General features: G+C 45.6%; 1 protein-coding gene across 4 annotated transcripts in view; it reads right to left on the reverse strand.

Annotated features, from left to right (window-relative positions):
* RIPOR2 (RHO family interacting cell polarization regulator 2) overlaps positions 1-20,415 on the reverse strand; it is a 69,579-nt gene that overhangs the window by 4,436 nt on the left and 44,728 nt on the right. Inside the window, exons 9-20 of one of the 4 annotated variants that reach the window (XM_072852860.1) lie at positions 18,647-18,690; positions 17,121-17,246; positions 15,717-15,865; positions 14,412-14,541; positions 11,699-12,385; positions 8,864-9,048; positions 6,861-7,029; positions 5,260-5,395; positions 4,231-4,392; positions 3,088-3,246; positions 1,843-2,045; positions 224-307 (exon numbers count right to left, since the gene is read on the reverse strand). In XM_072852860.1, the coding sequence (XP_072708961.1) occupies positions 224-307; positions 1,843-2,045; positions 3,088-3,246; positions 4,231-4,392; positions 5,260-5,395; positions 6,861-7,029; positions 8,864-9,048; positions 11,699-12,385; positions 14,412-14,541; positions 15,717-15,865; positions 17,121-17,246; positions 18,647-18,690 (2,234 nt within the window). Of the gene's footprint in view, positions 1-223; positions 308-1,842; positions 2,046-3,087; positions 3,247-4,230; positions 4,393-5,259; positions 5,396-6,860; positions 7,030-8,863; positions 9,049-9,277; positions 10,768-11,698; positions 12,386-14,411; positions 14,542-15,716; positions 15,866-17,120; positions 17,247-18,646; positions 18,691-20,415 lie in introns of those variants that run through there. The other 3 variants (XM_072852861.1, XM_072852862.1, XM_072852863.1) reach the window with 3 other exon arrangements.

Genomic DNA, 20,415 nt, shown 5'->3' on the forward strand with positions numbered 1-20,415 from the left:
AAAGGTAAACTTTGTCATCATCGCAGAGCCCGGCTGTTTTTGAAACAAAGCTCCTAAACCATTCCCAAACAGCACGGTATCTGTAAAAGGATGCAGTGCAGCAATGCAAAACAAAAGCACTGCTGCTGCTGCAATTGCAATTTCTATTTTGTTGTTTGTACCTCTCAGATGTCCTTTCTTTAAAGTAAAGCCAAGTGCCACAACTGAATTCCTTGCCTCTTACCTTGAGGTATCTTAGAGCCAAGCAAGCTGCTTTCTGCAGCTGGAGGTTGGGCTGGGTTAGTGCTTCACAGTAATAAATCAAGGCCTGAAAACAGACAAAGAAGAGTAGCAATGAAAATGTCTGTGCCTGTGTGGAGCAGAAGGGTGAGTGTGGAGGCATTGCTACCCTACTAAAGAGAGAGGGATTGCAGTCCGCCTCCCTGACATTGAGCTCGTGGGACAGAGAGGCACAGCCCCTGCTACAGGTAATGTGGTGGGATAATTCCCTACAGCAGATCCAGGGCAGGCCACGAGTTACAGCTCAGTGGGAGTCTGTAGTCTCAGGCCAGCTTTTGGTGAGGAAAAGTTCACGTTAAAGTGAGAAGCGCAATCCGGCACCCTTGAAGGCCTTTCTGCATAAATCGCCAAAGAGCTTTAAATGGGCCTTAGAGTCTAAATAGCGCAAGGGCTGACCCTTGAGATGGTCTCTCTAATGTGGGGATAGTAATGAACAGGCTGGGATGGACCCCAGAGGGACTGCAAATAACTACTACAAGGTTAGCGTGAGCTGGTAGCCCGTTTACTGCTTGGTCCTAGAAATCAGTAGCTATTAATGAGCAAACAAAAGCAGCGTGAGCAGCAAATCTCAGCGGCAGTCGGCTGCGCAATGAACTCATCTGCAGCGTAAGGGTGCGTAATGCCCTCATCCAAGGCACCCTGTGGTCCTTCCTGCAGGCAGTGAACCAGGCGTCAGCCACACACACCTGTTCCAGGAGGAGCTTATGTTTCCCCTGAGATGCTGCCTCCGTGAAGCTGGGGAGGGGGAAGGATGGTATGAGATACCAAGAGGCTGCAAAATGGAAGATGAAGCGATAGGGCGAGCAAAGAGGGGTCTGGAGCGACAGAGAAGAACAGAAAAGAGTGAGCTCCTTTTTCCTCCTCCCTCTGCCTGCCTTCCTCCACTCTTCCTCTTCCAGCTGCCTTTTCTTTCACTCTTTCCTGACAGGGAACAAGAAGGATAGAAGGGAAAGGTCTGCCATGAAAGGGTAGAAGACAAACCCTAATTTCTTCTTATTCCTCTTCTCCCTTCTCTTTAATTTCTGTGTTTAATCTGGCCCTGCTTCTTGCCTTTGGTATCTGTGATTGATCTGGATCTGAGATCCAATCTTAGATCTCACAGCTGAGCTGTGTTCGCCCAAGGCAGTCCATCCCCTCCAGAGATGGTGGGAGGTCCCATAGGTGCCAGCCTCCTTTGGGAAAAAAATAAAAATCTCAGACCTACGTCTTTGCGCGTTGATGATGCTGGGGACTGTTGCCTTGAAGCCTTGGACTGAAGCCAAGCCTGAGACAGGCCAGCAGAAATGCTGAAGTGTGGAAGATAGCTGGAGAGCACAGCAGTCAGTATTTGCAGAGTTTTGGTTAGTACCTGTTTAGTGTAACGACAGGTAGAAGCAGACTGGCAAAACGACACAAACAGACCTGGATATTTGCAGAAAAATTAGACAGGAAATCCCTCTGGATCAGTTTAAATCAAGCTTGGAGCAATTATTTTATACATGTAGACATTCGAGACACACAGGCAGAAAAAAATGCCATGATGATACAGGTCTCTTACGCGATAGGTGATTTTCTGCCACTTACCTTCTCCCTGAAGTGCCTGTTTTCTGCGGTAGCTGTCAGAAGTGATGCCACAGTCTCACTGACTTCATTTTTATTTTCACTGAGAAGTAAAGCCAAAGCTCTCAGAACTTCTTGCTGTGGTGGAAGGTTATTGGAGTTTATTTTGGCCACATTTTGCTGCAGTTTTCCATCTTTCACTGACTGCAGCACCTGAACCACAGAGGCTAGAAGTGCAAGAGGAAGGTCCTTGTTACTTATTTTATCCTCTCGATATTTCAGATTGCTCCTTTCTCTGCTAGCAATCTTCAATTTTTACTATACACACAAAGGACATGAAAAACCCCCATTTGAGCAATTGCTATGGATCCATATTGTGGTGTGTCTGCATGGGGAATTGTCTGGGCTTTAAGTTGAGCCAGCTTCTCAGATGTTCTACCAAAGGAGATGAGTAGATGGGCTAGTTGGGACACTGCGGCACTTATGCCTACCCCGAGTTAAGGGCCTACCTGTCAAAACTTCACTTTCTGCTGGAAGATGTAAATCCTCCCTATGACAAGTGAAACCCAATATCGTCAGTGTATTGCCTTCCAGGGCATTTTTGTGAGAGCTTTTCCTAGGTAGATTGATGTCTGCCATCAAGAGCAAGGGCTAATGTGTTTCTGAGGTGGGCTGAAATGCCTTTTTCCTTCCAGGTTTTTGAGCAAAAGCTCCCCAGTATGCCCAAATAAAAATGAAAACTAGGCAAGGTTCCTCAAACTCCCTCTCAAACAGAGAAGAAAACTTGGCTTTCTAGGGATTGCTAGGGTCTGTGGAGCATCTGCTTCTCTCTTTAACCCTTGGTGGCAGACCCTGCCAAACACTGAGGTGCTGCGATCCCTTGGCTCCTGAGAAGATCTCAGCACTTCAGAAGGTCTCTCCGTAAAGGATGGTGAAAGACCGGAACGTCATCCAAGCTGCGGGCACAGAAAACTTCCCAGACCTTGGGCCCAGCCCACCACCATCAGCCATTTCCTAAAAGCTAACACTTTCAACACATTTTTTTCCCATTCAAATATGGAAATAGAAATGACTGAGGGTGTATCTGCCTCAGCTCCTTTTCCTTGATATGTACAACTGTTCAGGTGCGTTCAGACTTAGTATCCAAGGTACTTCCTTGTCTCCTTTCCCCTGCTCTTTTGTAAAATCAGCCTCAAGGCTGAACTGTTTTGTGCTGAGCTCAGGACACTGATATACTCCCCCGTTAGCCACCAGAATTTGTATACCTACCTTCTTTTGCAAGCTGCAGCAAATAGCTTCCAAGGTCATTAACACTGTGGCTGGCAAAATAGTTGTAATACTGAAAGACAGTGATGATCTCGGAGGACATGCTGGAGTAGAGGACGGGCTCCGTCCGGTCCAGGATCTGAGACACCAGGATCCTGAAGACTGCAGGCAGCCGCAGACAAAGGGACGCGTTAGTGAGAGCAAAAGCTGCTGGCAAAATGCCGCAGTCCACTTCAAAGCCAGAAAGAAAGAAACGTATTTGCAAAGCCAGATACTTCCCAACGTTTCTAACCTCAGCTGTGGTTAGGTTAGAAGCTAGACGGACCTTCTCCCTGTCTAGACCTCATCACCAGAGGGTATCTTTGTAAGGACGAACCTCTGCCAGTTTACGGATGGCTAGTGCAGCTTCCTATCCAATACAGCATCCTTTCTACCCAAATGACATCCTGGATCACTAAACACATATCCACATGCACAGCCAGTTACATCTCCGCCATGCCACTGAACGAGAAGCAGAATTTGGCTTTGCTTGTTTTTATGTTCCTGTGTGAGCATGTGGCATGCAGAAAGCTAGTTTGAGGCACTGTCTGTGAGAGCTGTAGCATGGAGCAGGAAGAAAAACACTGCCCTGGGTAGGCATCTGCAATGCAGGTGCCTACATCTGAGCAAGTCAGCCTACATCCCCGTTCTAGCCCAGGGAGAGCTTGTCAATGGGGTACATCTCACTCCAAATAGGAACCTCTATTCAGACAGGCTCACTTGGATGCATATTAATTCCACCCCAGTGAACTGTAATGGGACATGGACATTATACAGACACATAAAATTAAGTGAGAGGATTCCTGCTTCACTGAATCACTTACAAACCTGTATTTGGGAATAGACTTACTTTCTGATTAGCTCATAAACCTTAAAACAGTATTTTCTTTTCTGCTGACCTCACCTTTTTCTCCTACTCTGATCTGATTATTTTGGGCCAAAACTGTTTCAAGAGTTGCAGCGTTAGTTTTCAAATGAGATCTTGGAGCCATGGCCAAACAGACCTCCAAGGGGTTGGAAAACAAAGCAATGAAGGCTGAGTAAAGCCCAGTACACAACTGTTCTCCATTTTGATGACCGACACATTTTTTTTGCAGCAGTTGGTACCTGTTTCTGCAAGTCCTGGACATTCCTCATTCACAGTAGTGGCAAAATTGATATCCAGCTGCTTCATCATCTTGTCTGCAGATGTGTGATACACTCCTGAAGGGCCAGTACACTTCATCCAGAAAGCCAGCAGTGACAGCTTCTTGTGGAACTCTGGAATTGCTGGAGGAGAAAACAAAATGAATGATGAAACAAAGCCGTGCTGGAATCATCAACTTCCAGAAGAGAAAAGATGGCAAGAGTGGAGGAGATCTTGCCCCAGCCCACTGATGGACAGTTACTGTTTGGTGGGTCGCCCTGTGCCCGTCACAGAGCATGAGCATGTGCTCACCCCAAGCTTGTAACATGTTTTTTCCATTACCCATGGTAGATGTGAGAAAATTTGCTCCTGATTCAGTTCTGGGCACTGATGTCTCATCCTTTTAAATACCATGAAATACTAGGGGAATACTGCAAATGGTCTGCACAAGACTGGGCCCTGTCCTAGCACTGCTCTGTGGCCTTGGGTAAGTCACTCAATTTTGCCTCAATTTTCTGATAAACAAAGTAAACACACCATGGTATATTTACCTATCATGCCAGAGTGTTCACAAGGGTGAGTAACTAAGTGTTTGTCAAACTCTTCCAAGGTAAACCATTCGAGGGGATGTATTATGCCTCTGATAGTATAAGGCAGATCCTGTATTTCCTCAGGAAAGAGAGGTAGAAGATTTTGGCTCTTCAGAGGTGGCAGCATCCCCATCCCACCGCAGCAACGACCTTTGTGCATCTTCTGCACATCAAGCAGGATAAGGATAAATCCTTTCTCTTTTCACCTGCTTATTTCTGGATACCAACGCTGGAGATGATAGATAGAATAAGGCCCCTGACCAACTCTGGTGACTGCTACATCTGCTGGTAGCTGTGAGTCGACCTTACTACGGTGGCATCTCCTGCAGTGACGGTGAGCTCTGCACAGTGATTTTTTCAGCAGGCACGCATGCCCAAACAAACCCTTTTCAGAAGGAAACCCCCTAACTTGTCTCTTACCATCAGTAAGGGAGGTGATGTTTCCCAAGTTCTCAGTGCTGATCTCCGCGATATTCTCCATCACGAGGATCTGCCTGGATAGCTTATCCAGGAGGTCTCTTGCCACGAATGGTGTTTTACTGGAGAACACAATTTGCTGGTGAAGACAAATGGGAAGAGAGGAAAAGGAGTCATTGAACCAAATAAAAAACTCAGAAGAAAACAAAAACCTCCAAAACGCCTGGCACCTGAAGAAGTGCAATGGCAAATTTCATTGCCTGGAACCATGGGATCTCCTTAACTTCAAAAGTTTTTTGCCTCTGGGATATTTTGTGGTCATGGTTGATATGCATTGTTGCTTGTATCTTTAACATCTACATCCAGATCCATGCACTTGAGTATCCAAGCAGCCATTTGCATAAGTAACTTCTGATTTATACACTCTGCAAAGCTAAAGGAATCCCTCATCATAAGCATTAAAGCCAGAAAAGAATATTAGTCTGACTTTTGCGTAACATAGGCCATGGACTTTCAGGACATACCTGCCTGGAGGCAGACCACAGGTCACTTTTTCTCCACTCCATTTCAGCTCTGAACAACTACTCAGGTGTCTGTCTTTATTAATTTGGTGCCTTTTCCTTGATAATACTCCCTGATGCTGACATCTGCATTTTCTTCAGCAGTCCACATAAATACTGTTCATATCAAATCTGCTCTGTGTGTGGACATAGTTTGAGCTCACCTCCCCCAGCTGCATATTTACTGTGTACTCTTGTATTTAAGCCAAAACCCTCCCTTTTTCTCATACTTGTGAGTCAGCAAAGTGTCCAGCTCAGCACTAAGGGTGCTGGCATCAGACTTGCTCTGTATTGCTTCAGCTTGGGAAAAGAAAGCTAATTATATCTAAGATGGAAGGGTCAACTAATTGCTAAGAGGAAGCTGCAGTATGTTTTGATTCGTCAGGAAAACCCTGATAACCTCACTTGCTAGAGTGGCTTGCTGGAGGTTTAAAATCACATGTGCTGTGCTTGGGCCCTGAAAAAAACCCTCTAAAAGGTTGTGCTAGTTAGTTGAGAGCACGAACAGACAAGTTCGATGTTCCGGGGGGCTGTCATGCGCTGCCATCACTCTGTGTTTTGCAGACAATCTCTCCAGCTCACATGCAGAAATTCGTTTCTGCTCTTGAACATCGCAGCCTTGTCTGGGGCTCAGTTAAACAGTGGGGCCACGGGCTTCTGTTTTAGCTCTGAAGACATGGGCTGCCTTAACCAGGGACTGATCTCACTGAGGACCTCCCAGCGAAGCCAGTGGTTGTTTGTAACCCAGAGCAGGGGCTGCCCCGTCATCTGCTGCACTGCCCGTCTGTCCTGCTGGGCAGCACCTGCAAAGTGCCCCGTAGTTCGCACATCAGGTCTGCTCCGAGATGGGCCAGGATGGAAATGATGGAGACTTTTCCGGTGTCACCTTCACCCCAGCACGGCGGCTGTCCCACCCCTGCGCTCCCACTGCCTCCCACGAGCAGCGCTGACCTTGCCAGCCTGCTCGTACCCCACGTTGCGGGCACACCGATGCTTGCAGGGAAGATTTTAAAATATATACCCTAAATGAGCTGGGCCCAGTACCTGAATGAGCTGCGTGCAATACTGCAAGTGCTTAACTATGGTTATATCGAGGCTGTCGTTCCCTGTGGTCAGGGGCAGAGGGCTGCCGGCCACGCTGGTGCCCACACCCGTGTCCTCGGTGAGAGCTTCGCTCAGGTGGCCTCTGGCTTCTGGGTGCTCTGTCCTGTAACTGGGGAGGGATGAGGGAGGGAGGTCAGTGCAGGGCTGACTGCTGCCGTGGCACACACACACACACGCTCACTCAGGGCGACGAGCAACGAGCACGGCAGAAGAGCTAAAAGCAGCCAGAAACCTCGCGATGAATACATCATATCGCAAAGGAGCACTGCTGCCCTGGCCGGGCACGGAAGGGCTGTACCCACCGAGGGGACAGCTCTCTGTCGCCTGACGGGTTTGCCTTGAGGGATGCAATGCCCTCACCAGCAAGTCTTTTAACCCCCCGTTACTGTCACTTGGTGATGACAGTGTTTTCTCCCATCTCTTGGTAAATCATCTCCCCAGTTGCTCCGCATTAAGCACCATTACCATTTGTGCCATCCCAAGCACCGAGCTGCTAAGAACAGCTCTGTGCTTTCGGTGTCCTCCTGCTGCCAAATTTAATGCAGAAGGAAAGGAAAACCACTGCTGGAGTAACAGACATGATGTTTTCATATGCTGGTTTAGGCACAATGTGTACAGCTTGCTTCGCCAATTGTTTCTGTAAGAGCGTAAAGCTAGTCTCACTGTGTTTTAAATCATTATTTCCAACATTGTCTTGTTGTCCAAATGGTCCTCCCTGTGTTTAAATGCAAAGCCCGAGGTCAGTCCCCAGACGGCAAGTGTATTTGTCTGCAAGTTCAGAAGTTTCAACGATTGCAATCTTTACACTGAGTCACACATGCATCTAAAAATGGAAGTGGGAATCTACACTGTCCGGGCATGAGCCAGAGGGGAAAAAATGAAATTTTAACTTCTACTTTAACTTAAAAGATTTTAGTTGCTTTCTAAGTTAGCTTATAACTAACTAAAAATTTTGCTGCTTAAGTTAAATTTATGCAAAAGTGCCTGGTTAAAGCCAGATCCTTAAATCAATGCAGACTGAACTGGGCTCAGAGTGCCAATTTAGCAAGCAACACAATTTTCCAAGTTTTTCTTCTCACCAAGTCTTATTCTGTAAAGAGGATATGCAGTGAGATGATGGGAACTGCATGGTGGTTGCTTGTTTGCACTCAAAATTGTTTTAAACAGACCACAATAAGCTGCGAGAAGTATAGCTCCCTGGTTGGAAAGCGTGGGGTGCGAGGGAACCACGTTCTTTTCTTTTTTCCCAGCTCTAGTGCTGCTTCGGTGCCTGCTGGGCATCGTGTCAGCTCTAGGATGCAAACATGCTTTTAGGATCTAATGATTGAAACACAGCATCTAAAGGTCACACGACCACAACAATGGCAGGCCACGGCACAAACACCACAGCTTTTTTTTTTTATTTATTTTTTTTTTTCCTCAGAAAGACCAAAAGTGATGAAAGAAGGGCAGGTAACACGCAGGGCCATGAACAGAGTACCAGTCATCACTCTTACATTCCAAAGGAAACCTACACCATGCTGCTTAAATCTGGCCCTGTGTTATTGTTACTGACAAGCTTAATCCACTGCAAAGACTCATTCGGCTAGAGAGAAAAGACAAAGGGAGGGGGGAAAAACCACAGAGGAATTAGTAATTACATCCAAGGAAAGCCAGGTCCAAACCTATGTCAAGGAAGAGGTTCTGCCAGTATTGATGTCAGCTTAATTTAATTTACCCTTCTCCTTTGGAGGACAGATTGCGTATATCTGAACAGGAAAAAAATGATCCTGGAAGCTAAAGATTTTGTATGCAGCAGCCATGGGGAACCCTCTGACCCTATAAACTCATCAAGGATTAGTCAGTCTTCCTTGAATAATGTGTGCACCGGGATCCCCTGTTAGCAACAAAGAGCTAGGGTATCAGTTTGGCGTAAGCACAGCTGGCAGTTACTACAAACTTACCTATTCTTCTCAATCTCGGTATCTGAAAATACTGAGTCTGCACCTCCTCCACCATTACAAACCTCCACACCACCACCATCCTCATCATCAAAGTCAGAGGTGTTCAGGAAATCAAAGCTTTCTAAAGCACTTTCAACTGTTAGACTTAAACTGGAGGACCTGCTTCGGCTTACTGCTGGCTTGCACTGCAAAGGCAGAATGAACCAATGAAAACCCCAGATATTAGCTACTACTGAAAGAAAAGAAAAAAAAAGGATAAAGCTTAAAACTTTCAAATTCTTCATTTTATTTTTAAAACTTCATTTTATTGGCTGTTTCATTTCAAACCTTCATATTCATAGCATATACAATCAAAGCCTGAGAATGGGAAAAACCCTTCCCTTCCTCCTCCCCTCCCCATCTTACCCCCTCTCTTCCCCAAAGGAAAACCCTCAAAGGCAAAATTTGATGTATTTTATAGAAACGAGAAGCACATCTTGAATCCAAGTGACACAGCTTTTGGCATCCTCCAAAAGGAGAGACGGCAATTAATGCGCTGGAAGTTGAAAGGGGAAGGCACGTTCCGTAATTGCTGTTCTAGCTACAGAAGCCAATTTATACATATCCAATGGCACTATCGGATTTATTCCAGATGTAACTCCAACAGATCTTAGCCGGGAATGAATTTGGTCCCATATCTGCAGATTTATTCATGGGATGAGAGGACTTTCGTGGCCTTTGAAGCCACATGGCTTATCAAGGAAAAGCCAATCAGGCATCAGATTCCTAGGTGACAGAGAAAGGCAGTATTGTAACTCGGAAATTAAGAGTGCTAGAGAGGGGGGAAGCCATCCTGTCTCACTGCTGGGAAAAAATGCAACTGAAGCCCTGCTGTTGCTGTAGGAAGGATCAAAGGCCCCGGTCCCATGTGGCGATTCAGCCAGACGTGCCCACAGAGTTGCTTCCAGGGTCACCTTGTAGGATCAGATGTAACTTGAGGGATCACCTCTGTTGCTTTGTGCAATGACTTCAACACCTTCAGCACTATGTCATTATTTGACCAGAAACAGCCAGGAGCCACTGGTGCCGTTCCACAAGCCACATCCTCCAGTCCCAGGCGGGAGCCAGGACTTTGTCTCGGTTTGCAGAAAGAAATGCATTGGCCTCCAGGTTCAGACTCAGCACCAGCTCCTCTAGAGCTGAGGAGGCTTAGAGTTTTGTTTCCAGTTCATTTGCACACAATATTAATGCTATAATGGTCATATGGTAGCACTTATGATGCTCGACACCTTAAACTGATGGTACAGTCATTAGCTGATCAAACACACTTCCCAACACCTCGGTGACACAGGCAGGCGCTGCATCTCGCTTTCTCTGCAGCGCTGATGGTTTTAGCTACCATTTCTTTCAGGGCTGGTAGTGCAGCTTCTTCAGGCAAAAGCAAACAGCAATATGTGGGCTTCTCCTTTTCTCTGCCCATCTGATATTGCCAAGAGAGAGTTCTTCAGCCACAGCTGGATTCCAGCTCAACCTTTTTGCATGGGTAGCCCAGCATGGCTGCTGGCGAAGCTGAGTGTTGGTCTGCAAGCTGATCAGTAGGCAGGACGCAGACATAAAGCAGATCTGGAAAAGGCATCCTTCTCCAGTGTGCAGGAATCCTGTCTGCACATGTCCGTCCTCTCTCTTCCTCCCCATCCCATGTCTGTCCCTTTGTAACTTCTGATAAAAGGAGCGTAAATAAACAGTCTCCATTGTCCCTCTGCTCTTTGGATAGTTGACCTCTTTGTACAAGCTGCAGAGCAGCCAAGACGTTAAAAAATAATATTAATGGTAGCTTTGCCTGCTTGAACCTTCTTGGGAAATAGTGCAAGAAACAGGGGCTGCAGGCTGTCAGAAAGCACTTAATTTGGGAAAGTACCATGCAGCTGCAAACACCAATGGAAACAAAGATGTTAACAAAGTTTCTTTGTAAAAAGATAATGTTGAAGGATAAATGCTTCCCTCCTTCCTCCTCAGCCATGTTTTTAAATGATGAGGCTTAAACAACTAGCAGACCAACTTGCGTATGAATATGAAGCATTTGAAATGATTATTTCCCATATAATACTCTTTGCACAGCAATGCGTCAGGAGTTATTGTTCATGGGGGAGATATGAGTCACAGTGATCAGCAGTAAACGTATTAACACCACACATGCAAAACCCTTTTCTTCTTTCTAATTTTCAACGTTACGTCCATCCTGGTGTAATGACAGGATGTCTCTCATTTTACAAATGGATGGGGGAAAAGGAAAAGGCTTGGAAAAAGCCTAGGCGATGTGGGGATGGCAACCTTCAGTGAGGCTTATGCTTCTAAATCTCTTTGGCAATTTAGGAAATTCAGCTTCTATGGCTACAAGGCCTGATCCTCAGCTGGTGTGGTTTTGCACAGCGCCACGGAGTTCACGGGTAGTATGCTAAAGTACACCCACTGAGGATGTGACCCATAGATTTTAAAGACAGAAGGTTGGATATAATCTGATCTCCAGTATGGCACAAGCAACGGGTTCACAAGTGGTTTCTTCACAGAAGGGTATAATTTCATTACCCCCCTGCCATTGCACCTTTTTCTCTTTCCCTCAGGTTTCGAGTAGATTAAAAGATCCATTGCTTGAGGATACAAGGCTGTGGTAAGCACATTGCCAACAAGTTTAAAAATGCAACACTGTGAAAGGATGCTCCAAGCAGGAGCAAATCTACTGCTACTAAGGAATTTTACTGATCTCCAAAAACCCTACGTTGATGTTTGCAAGGCAGGGGAGGAGATTCTACCCGCTCAGATTTTCTTTAGGGTACTATTTTCCGAAAACGTACTCACTTTTAGGATGTCATCCAGATGCATCACTTCTTGGTCCAGGTCCTGAAACTCTTTATATTGCTCTTTATGTGGCTCAAGAGCCAAGAGAAGCCCTTGCAAGGCTTCTTCAATGCTTCCATCAAGATAAGACTTATATCCTTCTGATTCCCCACTAATGGACCCCTCACACGGCAGCCTCTCTGGGGTCATGGGTGCCTCTGCTGACGTAAGCCTTTTTACCAGCTGCTTCGTGATGTTGCCCTCATAGGTATCCAGCTCCACGGGCTTGAGCTCTGAACCTTCATCTGTGTCCTGCAGGAGAGACACCGGGACGCTTGTCTCTATAAAGACACGATCGCTCCCAGCATCAGAGTTTTTTTGGCAAACTTCAGGAGCTGCCCTTGGGGTGGCCCTGTTCTCAACCACTGCTCCCTCTCCCTGGGACGGCAGGTCCTTCGGCTCACTGACAGAGTCCCTGCGGGAGTCACTGCTGCTACAGTCCAGGCTTGAGCTCTTGGAGGACTTGAGAGCTCGGTGCTGGGTGGGGGTCGCAATGTCAGGGCTGGAGCTGACGTGAGCAGAAGAGGACTCTGCTGCGTTGGCAGGGAGCATGCGGTCTTCGTAAGGCAGGTCGCCAAAAGTGAAAGAAAGAGGTCGCTTCTCAGTGGTTGCCATTCCATTTTCAAAGACGTCATCTGGCAAATTCGACTGAAAAGATAGTAGAGAAAGAGAGAAAATGTTTTTCATGTAGCACTGGAAAGAGAAAAAAAATACAGTATGTGCCCAGGAAAGAAAAATGCAAGGAAAAAGATTAAAGAAGCATTCAAGACTTGAGAGATGGGGAAAAATATTTCAAATCCAACTTCTGCTTTCATCTGGCATGGCTCCTGATTTCAGCAGGAAAACTGCTGGAAAACTTGGGCTCAGCATCTCTCGGGTAAGCAGAGAGCTCTAGGAAGCGAGTCCCAGAACAGAGACTCGAATTCTGCTTGTCCTACCAGACTTCCTCAGGCAGCATTTCCACTGCACTGCTCTAGTTCCTGCGGCATGTCTCTTTTTAATGGGGTTGTATTTAAGCCACCTTGGTTGCATTTTTGTACCCATTAGATTTCCATTGTATTTATTTTCTGACTTCTAAAATATCAATCCCTAAAATTTAACACAGTTTGCTCCAAAAGTTTCGCTAGTGTCATGGCACTTTAATGGTGATATTACTATACTATTTCTTTTCTGTTGAAAGTATGTTCTGTGTGTGGCATGGATATCTCTAATAATTGTTGAACATGAGTTACATAGGAGTCCTGTTCAACATGAGTTTCTGCCAAAACGAAGCAGAAGAATTTGTGTGGTGGTGTATTGACTAGGACATTGATCATTTAGGAAGCAAAACCAGCGTATACAGACCTAAAAATGACCACAACATATACATATGTTCATCTCTCTGACTGACCTATGAGGAAAAATCATTATAGGAGTCACAGCCTGCCTATCTGACCTACAAATCTTGCTTTGTTATGTGGCCAACGCACGGAAATGCACAGCACAGATGAAAGGCAACTACTATTTTGCTGACAATTTGCTGGAAAGAACTACAGGCATTCACAAGTTAGTAAGGTGCATAAGGTTAAAGTGTCCAAAACTTGCATCTTTTTTTCCCTAAACATAATTATACTGAAAGGTTCATTTCTTCTTTTCCCCGACATGGGTATACTTTTAGCATCTGAAAGTCATGTTACTAGGCAAATGTATAATATCAATCAGTGTAGCAGGCCATTTTTAAGAATACCATGTTGGCTTGTATTCCTGCCCTGCTCTCCACCCACAGATAGTTGGCTTCTGATCATTATCCCTGTAGAAACCAAGAGGAACTTTGATTTAATGTGAGCAGCATGGGCTCTCCCAGTCGTGTTCTCCCCTCTAATCAGTCAGCAAAATGAGTGAGTTGCAACAGAGAGCAACACATGAAGCATGCGTGGGAATGGATGTGCCACACGGGGACTGAAAAAATCCCTCACCAAACGAAAACCAGGACTCACATATAGCTCTAGCCCTGCTTTTGGGCTTAGCCTGAGCGATGGCAGGTCACTAAAAGAGCGACTGCGACGAAGCTTGTCAAAGAAAGTGTCTTGCAGAGCATCTAAGATTGTCAACTTTGGCCTGTCTTGCAGGGGATGCAGCCATTTCTTCAACAGTTGAAGCAAACAGGGTGTGAGGAAGGGCAAGTTAAAGGAATGCCTTGTAGCAAAGTACTAAATTACAGGCATGGGATGCAGCACTTGTAAAATTCCTATCTGTACAGATGGCCTATTCAGCTTAATACACAGTCCTGATTAAGCATTCAGAATTTGATTCATCCAAAATGTAAGAGCACCCTGTGAATATCTTCGATACAGGGGCAAATTTGACCATGGGATGCATTAAAAATAATAGTGCTGTAATGGTTGTTACTGTTACGAAATTAACACACATTTCATAAAGATTATTCAAGTATTATAGCAGTCAGGCAAGAAGAATAGGTATGCAATAATTGGCCACATAGTTTCAAAGATGCCAGGATCATAGTCACTTCTTAGGATTAGCAGCTAGGAATGCACTTGCTTTATAAGTATTTGTAAGGGTAACCTGCTGGAACCAGGGAAAAAAAGCTTAGACGTGTAAAGCAACGAAGAGTTTTCAGTGTTTGAGCTGCCCTAGTGCTTCTCATTACATAAACATGAAGCCAAACAGAGCTTACAAAGAATGAGTGGTCCTTGAAGGTTGGTGTTTCTGGAGTGCCTTGGCTGTACATGGACATTCTCCTCTGGAGAGCAGATGCCTTGCTCACATTTCCTGTGGACGGGGTCAAGTCTTCAACATCAAAGGGGCTATGGACACACAAGCAGAAAAAAAATGGTTGTTAGGCTGAGTGAGAAGGAATTTCAGGTCCATGGAAAGGATTTTTGAAAAGGTGGTTTATTAGCACATCAAAACCCAGAGGTAACAAGTTTTTTAACAGAAGTGTTTAAAAGAAAATGTTAATTAGACAGCAGGCTCAGAAGTGTGGGTTTCGGTTCTGGTAGAAGTATTCCACTCTCAGAAATCATTTATCCTACTCTCACAAATCATTTATGTAGTGTAGTCTGATGTTATTCTTCTCACATGAAAAGTATTCTTGGATTTGAGCTGACAAATGTCACACATACTAATGAGAAAGGTGCTCTACTATTAATAGAGCTGTTGCGTTATAAAGGAAACCAGTAGCTGTTATTGCTGGCTTCATGTTTATTGCATTACAAGAAACAGCATTACATGACTGTAAAAGCTAAAAGCATCAATGCTTCTTTAGAAATGACAGTTACCAATTTTATTAAAGTGCCATGAGAATTGGGTTTGAATCCTGACACCATCAGCTTACCTATGCTGACCAATGCAGATAGAATCATAGAATCATTTAGGTTGGAAAAGACACTTAAAATCGTCGAGTCCAACCATAAACCTAACATTGCCAAGTCCACCACTAAACATGTCCCTAAGCACCACGTCTACAATGGACAATACTAGATTTCCCACCACCCTCATGGTGTACGAAGACCTTAAAAGCCAGCTTTTAAAGATGGGCCAACTCCTGAACTTGGCTATGCTAAGAGTAAATCCAGAGCAACCCCACTGAACTTTACACTAATATTAAAAAAATTTAATGAATATACAAGGACTCAGTTATGCCCCTTTCTTAAGCTTGGGGAAGAAGTATACTCTTTAGGCAATTCTATGATCTCTCATCCCTATCCGTTTCACGTGCCTCGTAATGTCAGTACTCACCACATCTACTGTAACAGCTGAAACTAGGCACAGCTAAGAACCTAGGCACAAACCCACTTGCCACAGGTAATGTGTGGCTGACCACGAACTACTTCTCATCTCCCAAACTTGGGCCACAATTCCTTCCCCATCTGCCTCAGCAGGGAGCAAAAAGGAGAGAAGGGACCACAGAGACATTTTTCTCTTTGGTTGCATTCTTACAACTGCTTGACCCAGTGACCAACCAGCCAGCTCTACTTACTACCAGGTGATTTCAAGGTTCAGCTTTATTGTGCCAAGGTCGTTAATGTCTACTGCAACCACCTGAGGCCGAGCTGCAAACAGGTCTTTTGTCTCACAGGTAACGCTTCCCACAAGGATGTGAGTAGCAAGTCCTTTAACTTCTGTGACCTGGAAGAGACAAGAACAGGATATCTAGGACCACACAAGGCATTGCAATCCTTAATTACAAGGCAATGGTTTTGATTTTCTGGCCTGGACCCCTTCCTAAAAGGCTTCTAAAATATGACTCTGTTATGTCTTCATAACTTAGGGGAAAATTCAGATTATTTTTTTTTTAATAAATGCATAGTTGCATATGATCATGCTTCTATGGTTTTTAATGTTTTTTTGGGTGTCAGAAGAGAACAACCGTACTGGCTCAGACGCAGGGGCTATCCGATCTTGTATTTGGTCTTTTGCAGTGACCATAAGCGGAGCCCAAGGGAAGAGTAGGAACAGGGAGAGCATATTGGATGTTTTCCTGTCTAATATTCCCTCAGCAACTGACAATTTTCATGTCAGGCAATCTCCTGATGTAGCTGGCCTACTTAGTAATTCCCAAAGGAGCCCTATTCTATGTATTTGTCTCCTGTAACTCCGGGGCAATGAGGGGATGGAGCAGTGATGGAAAGACTCCAGTTTAGGAGGAAAAGTCGCTGCTGATTGCTAGGAGTTGCAAAAATTGTTCTTTCCCTGGGGAACAGGGCATGGAGTCAGAGGGACTTTCATTAAGAATTTTTGGGAGCTGCTGTGCTCTAGGAAGCTGCCAAAAGGTCGGAGGGGTTTTTCTACACATCCCCATCTCACTGTGAGCAGAAACCTCACAGCGCTGCTACCTCACAGTGTAGCACCGCTGTTCTGCACAGGGTGGCGAGAATGGACCTCAGGACTGCTCCAGCTTATGCCCAACTGGCCCTGTGTGTGTTCAAATGAGAGCCCTCTGCATTTCTCCAGATCAGCAGATACTGCTCTCTTATCTGAGCAGTATTAAAAAACTCATCAGTAGTGAGATTTTTAGGTTTGGGGTTTTTCATTGCTGTTGTTTTCCTGAACACTTAGCAAACAGGTTTCTAGCGTTCCCTTGCTTTGGTGCAAATAATCTGAGTTGCTGGAGAGGCAAGGGACGTGTTAGTACGGCTGTGACACCAGTCTGGGGAGAGTTAAGCCAACCTCTCCCACAGGACTCCCAAACTGATTACAGTCTTGTAGCATCTAGATTGGACAATACTATAGCACTTCACTCCAGTAGGTGTGCTGGAAATACTAATGATGGCTCATTTCCAAAGAGTTTAATGACCTGCTGCTGCGTTTTTGCTGATAGTGTACGAGAAGGCAGCTTCTCGACTCCTGCCTTGCTTTCAGGCAAAGGAGCTAGCATGCGTACCTTAATGGAGATCAGTCCCACAATGAGAGGGAGGAAAACCATTTCTTCTCCATCCCAGCTTTGCTTGCCATTCACTTCTATTTTGCCTTTCAGTTTCCATCGCTGGCGACCATAACGCATGAAAATCTGAAGAAGAAAAATCCTCTTATTTGCTTGAGAAATCTGCTCTCGTGATGCACAAATATCAGAAACAGAACTGGGGAAAGGGTCTGAAGTAGGTTGGAAGAGTTAGTGGTGTAGGTGCTGCCCTTCTGCTCCCCATCGAGCCAGAAGGGAAAGGTCTATCCTGCAGGAGCTCTGCCTCCCAGCTCTCCTAATCGCTCCTTTTGGTAAGGCACCCCTCACCCCAGCTTTCACCTTCATATAACTAGATGACTCATAACAAAGAAGCTGCAGGAGTTTTAACTCTATTTACAGGGAAAGCGGCAGCGGAGGAGGGGGAGATTTGGGAGGGCAGGATGAAAGCCCCCGTGGCCTTTCCTAACACCTGCACCTTGGCAGATCTACTGCTTTCCCAGGCAGGGGAGAGGGTAGGTGAGCTTTTGGCCATCCCCGCTCAGCAACCTCCCCAGCTCCGAGACTTTGGCTGGCTGGTGATGGAAATGAATGAGCCCCACAGTGCAGCAACACAGTCTGAAGCGGTAGGAACAGCAAGCCCATTTTGGGCTGTGGGGCTGGCTGGGAGAGACCTGCACCAACTAATCGGCCCCGCAGAGGACGCACATGCTGCTTGCAGGCGTGAAAGCGGCAGAAGAGATTTGTCACCGGGAACGAGAGTGGGAACAAATGAATTGATGATCAAGACAGCTGGGAAGTACAGGCTGGGGGGATGCATTACCAAGCTGCTGTGAATTTCTTGCGGGGTTAGCTCTGTTCTGGATGGAGCTGGAGGCTTTTATTTAAATCCATCTCCAATTAACCTGCCCTCGATGTTCTCCACTGGAATGTTGCAGTGACCAGAGATCCTGACACAGCCTCACAGCAGGTAACATCTGGGTCTCAAGAAATGGTTATTCTGTGTCTTTCTGCTACTCTGCGTTATGGTGAAGTAAAGTCTAAACATTCAGTACAGGACGCTTGCAAGGACTTGTTCAATTTGCTCTGCGTGCATGGGATGGGGCATATGCTTTTTTCCAGGGGAATTAGAAATGTTTGTCATGAATAAGACAGTGAGAAGCACACCCTCATTCCGGGAGACACTTAAAAAATAAGGGAGTTTTGCTTGTGGGTTTAGTTTTTATTAATTTAAATTTTAAAAATAATTTTTAAAAGTGCTTGTAGTTCTTCGACTAGCCATCACCCAGTGCTCTGAATATACTTTTCAGGTCTTCTGACAGGTGCCCTGACATAGGCAGACATAAAGAGAACTGCAAGGTTTTTCAGAGCATATACAGGAAAAATAATAGCTATTTCTCAGGGTGCTGATGTGAAAAGGCTTTATTCATTGCGATGTAAAAAGCAGCAGCAATCTGCCTTCCTTTTGACTCTTTTGCTATTCAACAAACCATAAACCAACACAGACGTACCTCGTATTGATCTCCTGGGCAGAGCCGAGCGAAGCCAGCCAGACCTGAGAAGGAAAGACACGGCGGGGCTGCGGGAGGGCCTGGGCAGCCGCGTGCGGCGGTGCCCGGCCGCGGGGTACCCCGGGGCCGCTGCCCCGCTTCAGGGGGAGATGCCAGCAGCCCCCCGGCAGCTGCTCTGCCAGCAGCTGTTTTTAACCCCCCTCTCACTGCTGCCTTAGCGCCCTCCAAACCAAGACTACCCGCCCCCCCGAATATTAATTTTCTTTCTTTTCCTTTTCTTTTGGTATACAATTCATTGGGTTGTGATTTCTTGCATATCAAAGATAGGCACTTTCCAGCTTTTTTTCCTACAACAGCTCAAATTATTCTATAATAATTATAGAAAAAGGAGAAGCAGCTTCCTGACGTCATCTGGCTTCAGGAACCGAGCTTAGCACCCGTACTACCATGATGCGTAGGCGAGCTGCTGATTACCATGTAGTGCTTGCTGCTTAACACTAATCAAACCGAGCTATATGTTTTAACACAGATTCCTTTTCAGTTCTTTAATAGAAACACGAGGGGCTCCTTCTGTTTGGCGTTTCCATAACATTATAATTCCCGTACAATCCGAGTATCTTTCAATAGCAAGTACAGCAAGAAACATGACTGACGACTGTAATACAAGGTTTATCTCATCTTTCCCCAGAGGGGGAGAAGTAGTGCAGCAAAGCACTTGTGGCATATCTTGGCTTGATTTTTTTTTTTCAAATTTTTTTTAAAGGTAGGGCATGATGATGCTATTTCTGTATTGGCACTGTGCATATGAAATGGAAATTTTCCTGAGGTTTGTGACCATCCTGAAATCCCAAGGACGTTATCATCCCTCTCCTGGCCTTGTGACCTGTTCTTCTACCGGATGCAACTGGTTCGTTTTCATTAATCTAATCCTCTGCCTCCACAGAGGGAACCTCTCCTTTCTCACAGATCTCCTCAGTAGTTAACTATTGCACTTGTTTTGGTATAAAAATTTACCCAGCTTTGCCTGGGTAAGCCTAAAACTATGTCTCTAGTGTTGCAACTAACACCAAAAAAACCAGTTTGAGGACACATACAAAGCCTGTGGCAGAGAAAGGAATGAAAACAAACTTTCTGGGGTCTCTGCGCTGCATTTGTCCTAAAATGCCGTGGTTGAATATATATCAGTGTGTTAAAATCAAGGCAAGGAAGACAAACCCTAATGTTGGCTTTATTTACTGGGCTGAATTAGTCCTGCTGCTGGACTGTGGGAGCAACCAGACCCCTGCATGCAGTCATGGCCTGTCCCTGTGATCCGCTGATTCTCCTCTTCCATTTCTTTGACCAGAAAAGAGTTTTCTTCACTCATCTTACTGTTTAGCAGAGCAGAGAAGCCCTTGCTCAGAGCTCATATTACCAATTCCTTTCTAATTTATTTACTGTTTATAAATAATTTAAGCTTACTAGCACTCCACTGCTGCTTCTCGCTCCCCAGGCATGCTTTTGTAAGTGAATTTGATCTCTGCTGGGACATCACTGAAAGCATCTGAGGAAAATAAAAGGCCCTTTCTTTGCTCAGTGGATGGGGTGGGAGGGGGAATACAGCTTAAAACGCCACATGGACCTTGTCCGGAGTCAAGGTCTGTGAGCAGTGACTAGCCCAACCAGGCACTGCTTTGGGCCGAGGGACACGGAAGGAAGTGGCAGGAGAGGTGAACCTGGAGCTGAGCTGCTGCAGCAGAAGACACTGGTCAAGTCTCTCCAGCCTGATG

Source organism: Ciconia boyciana, chromosome 2, assembly GCF_034638445.1.
Source record: "Ciconia boyciana chromosome 2, ASM3463844v1, whole genome shotgun sequence".
Taxonomy (NCBI): Eukaryota; Metazoa; Chordata; class Aves; order Ciconiiformes; family Ciconiidae; genus Ciconia; species Ciconia boyciana.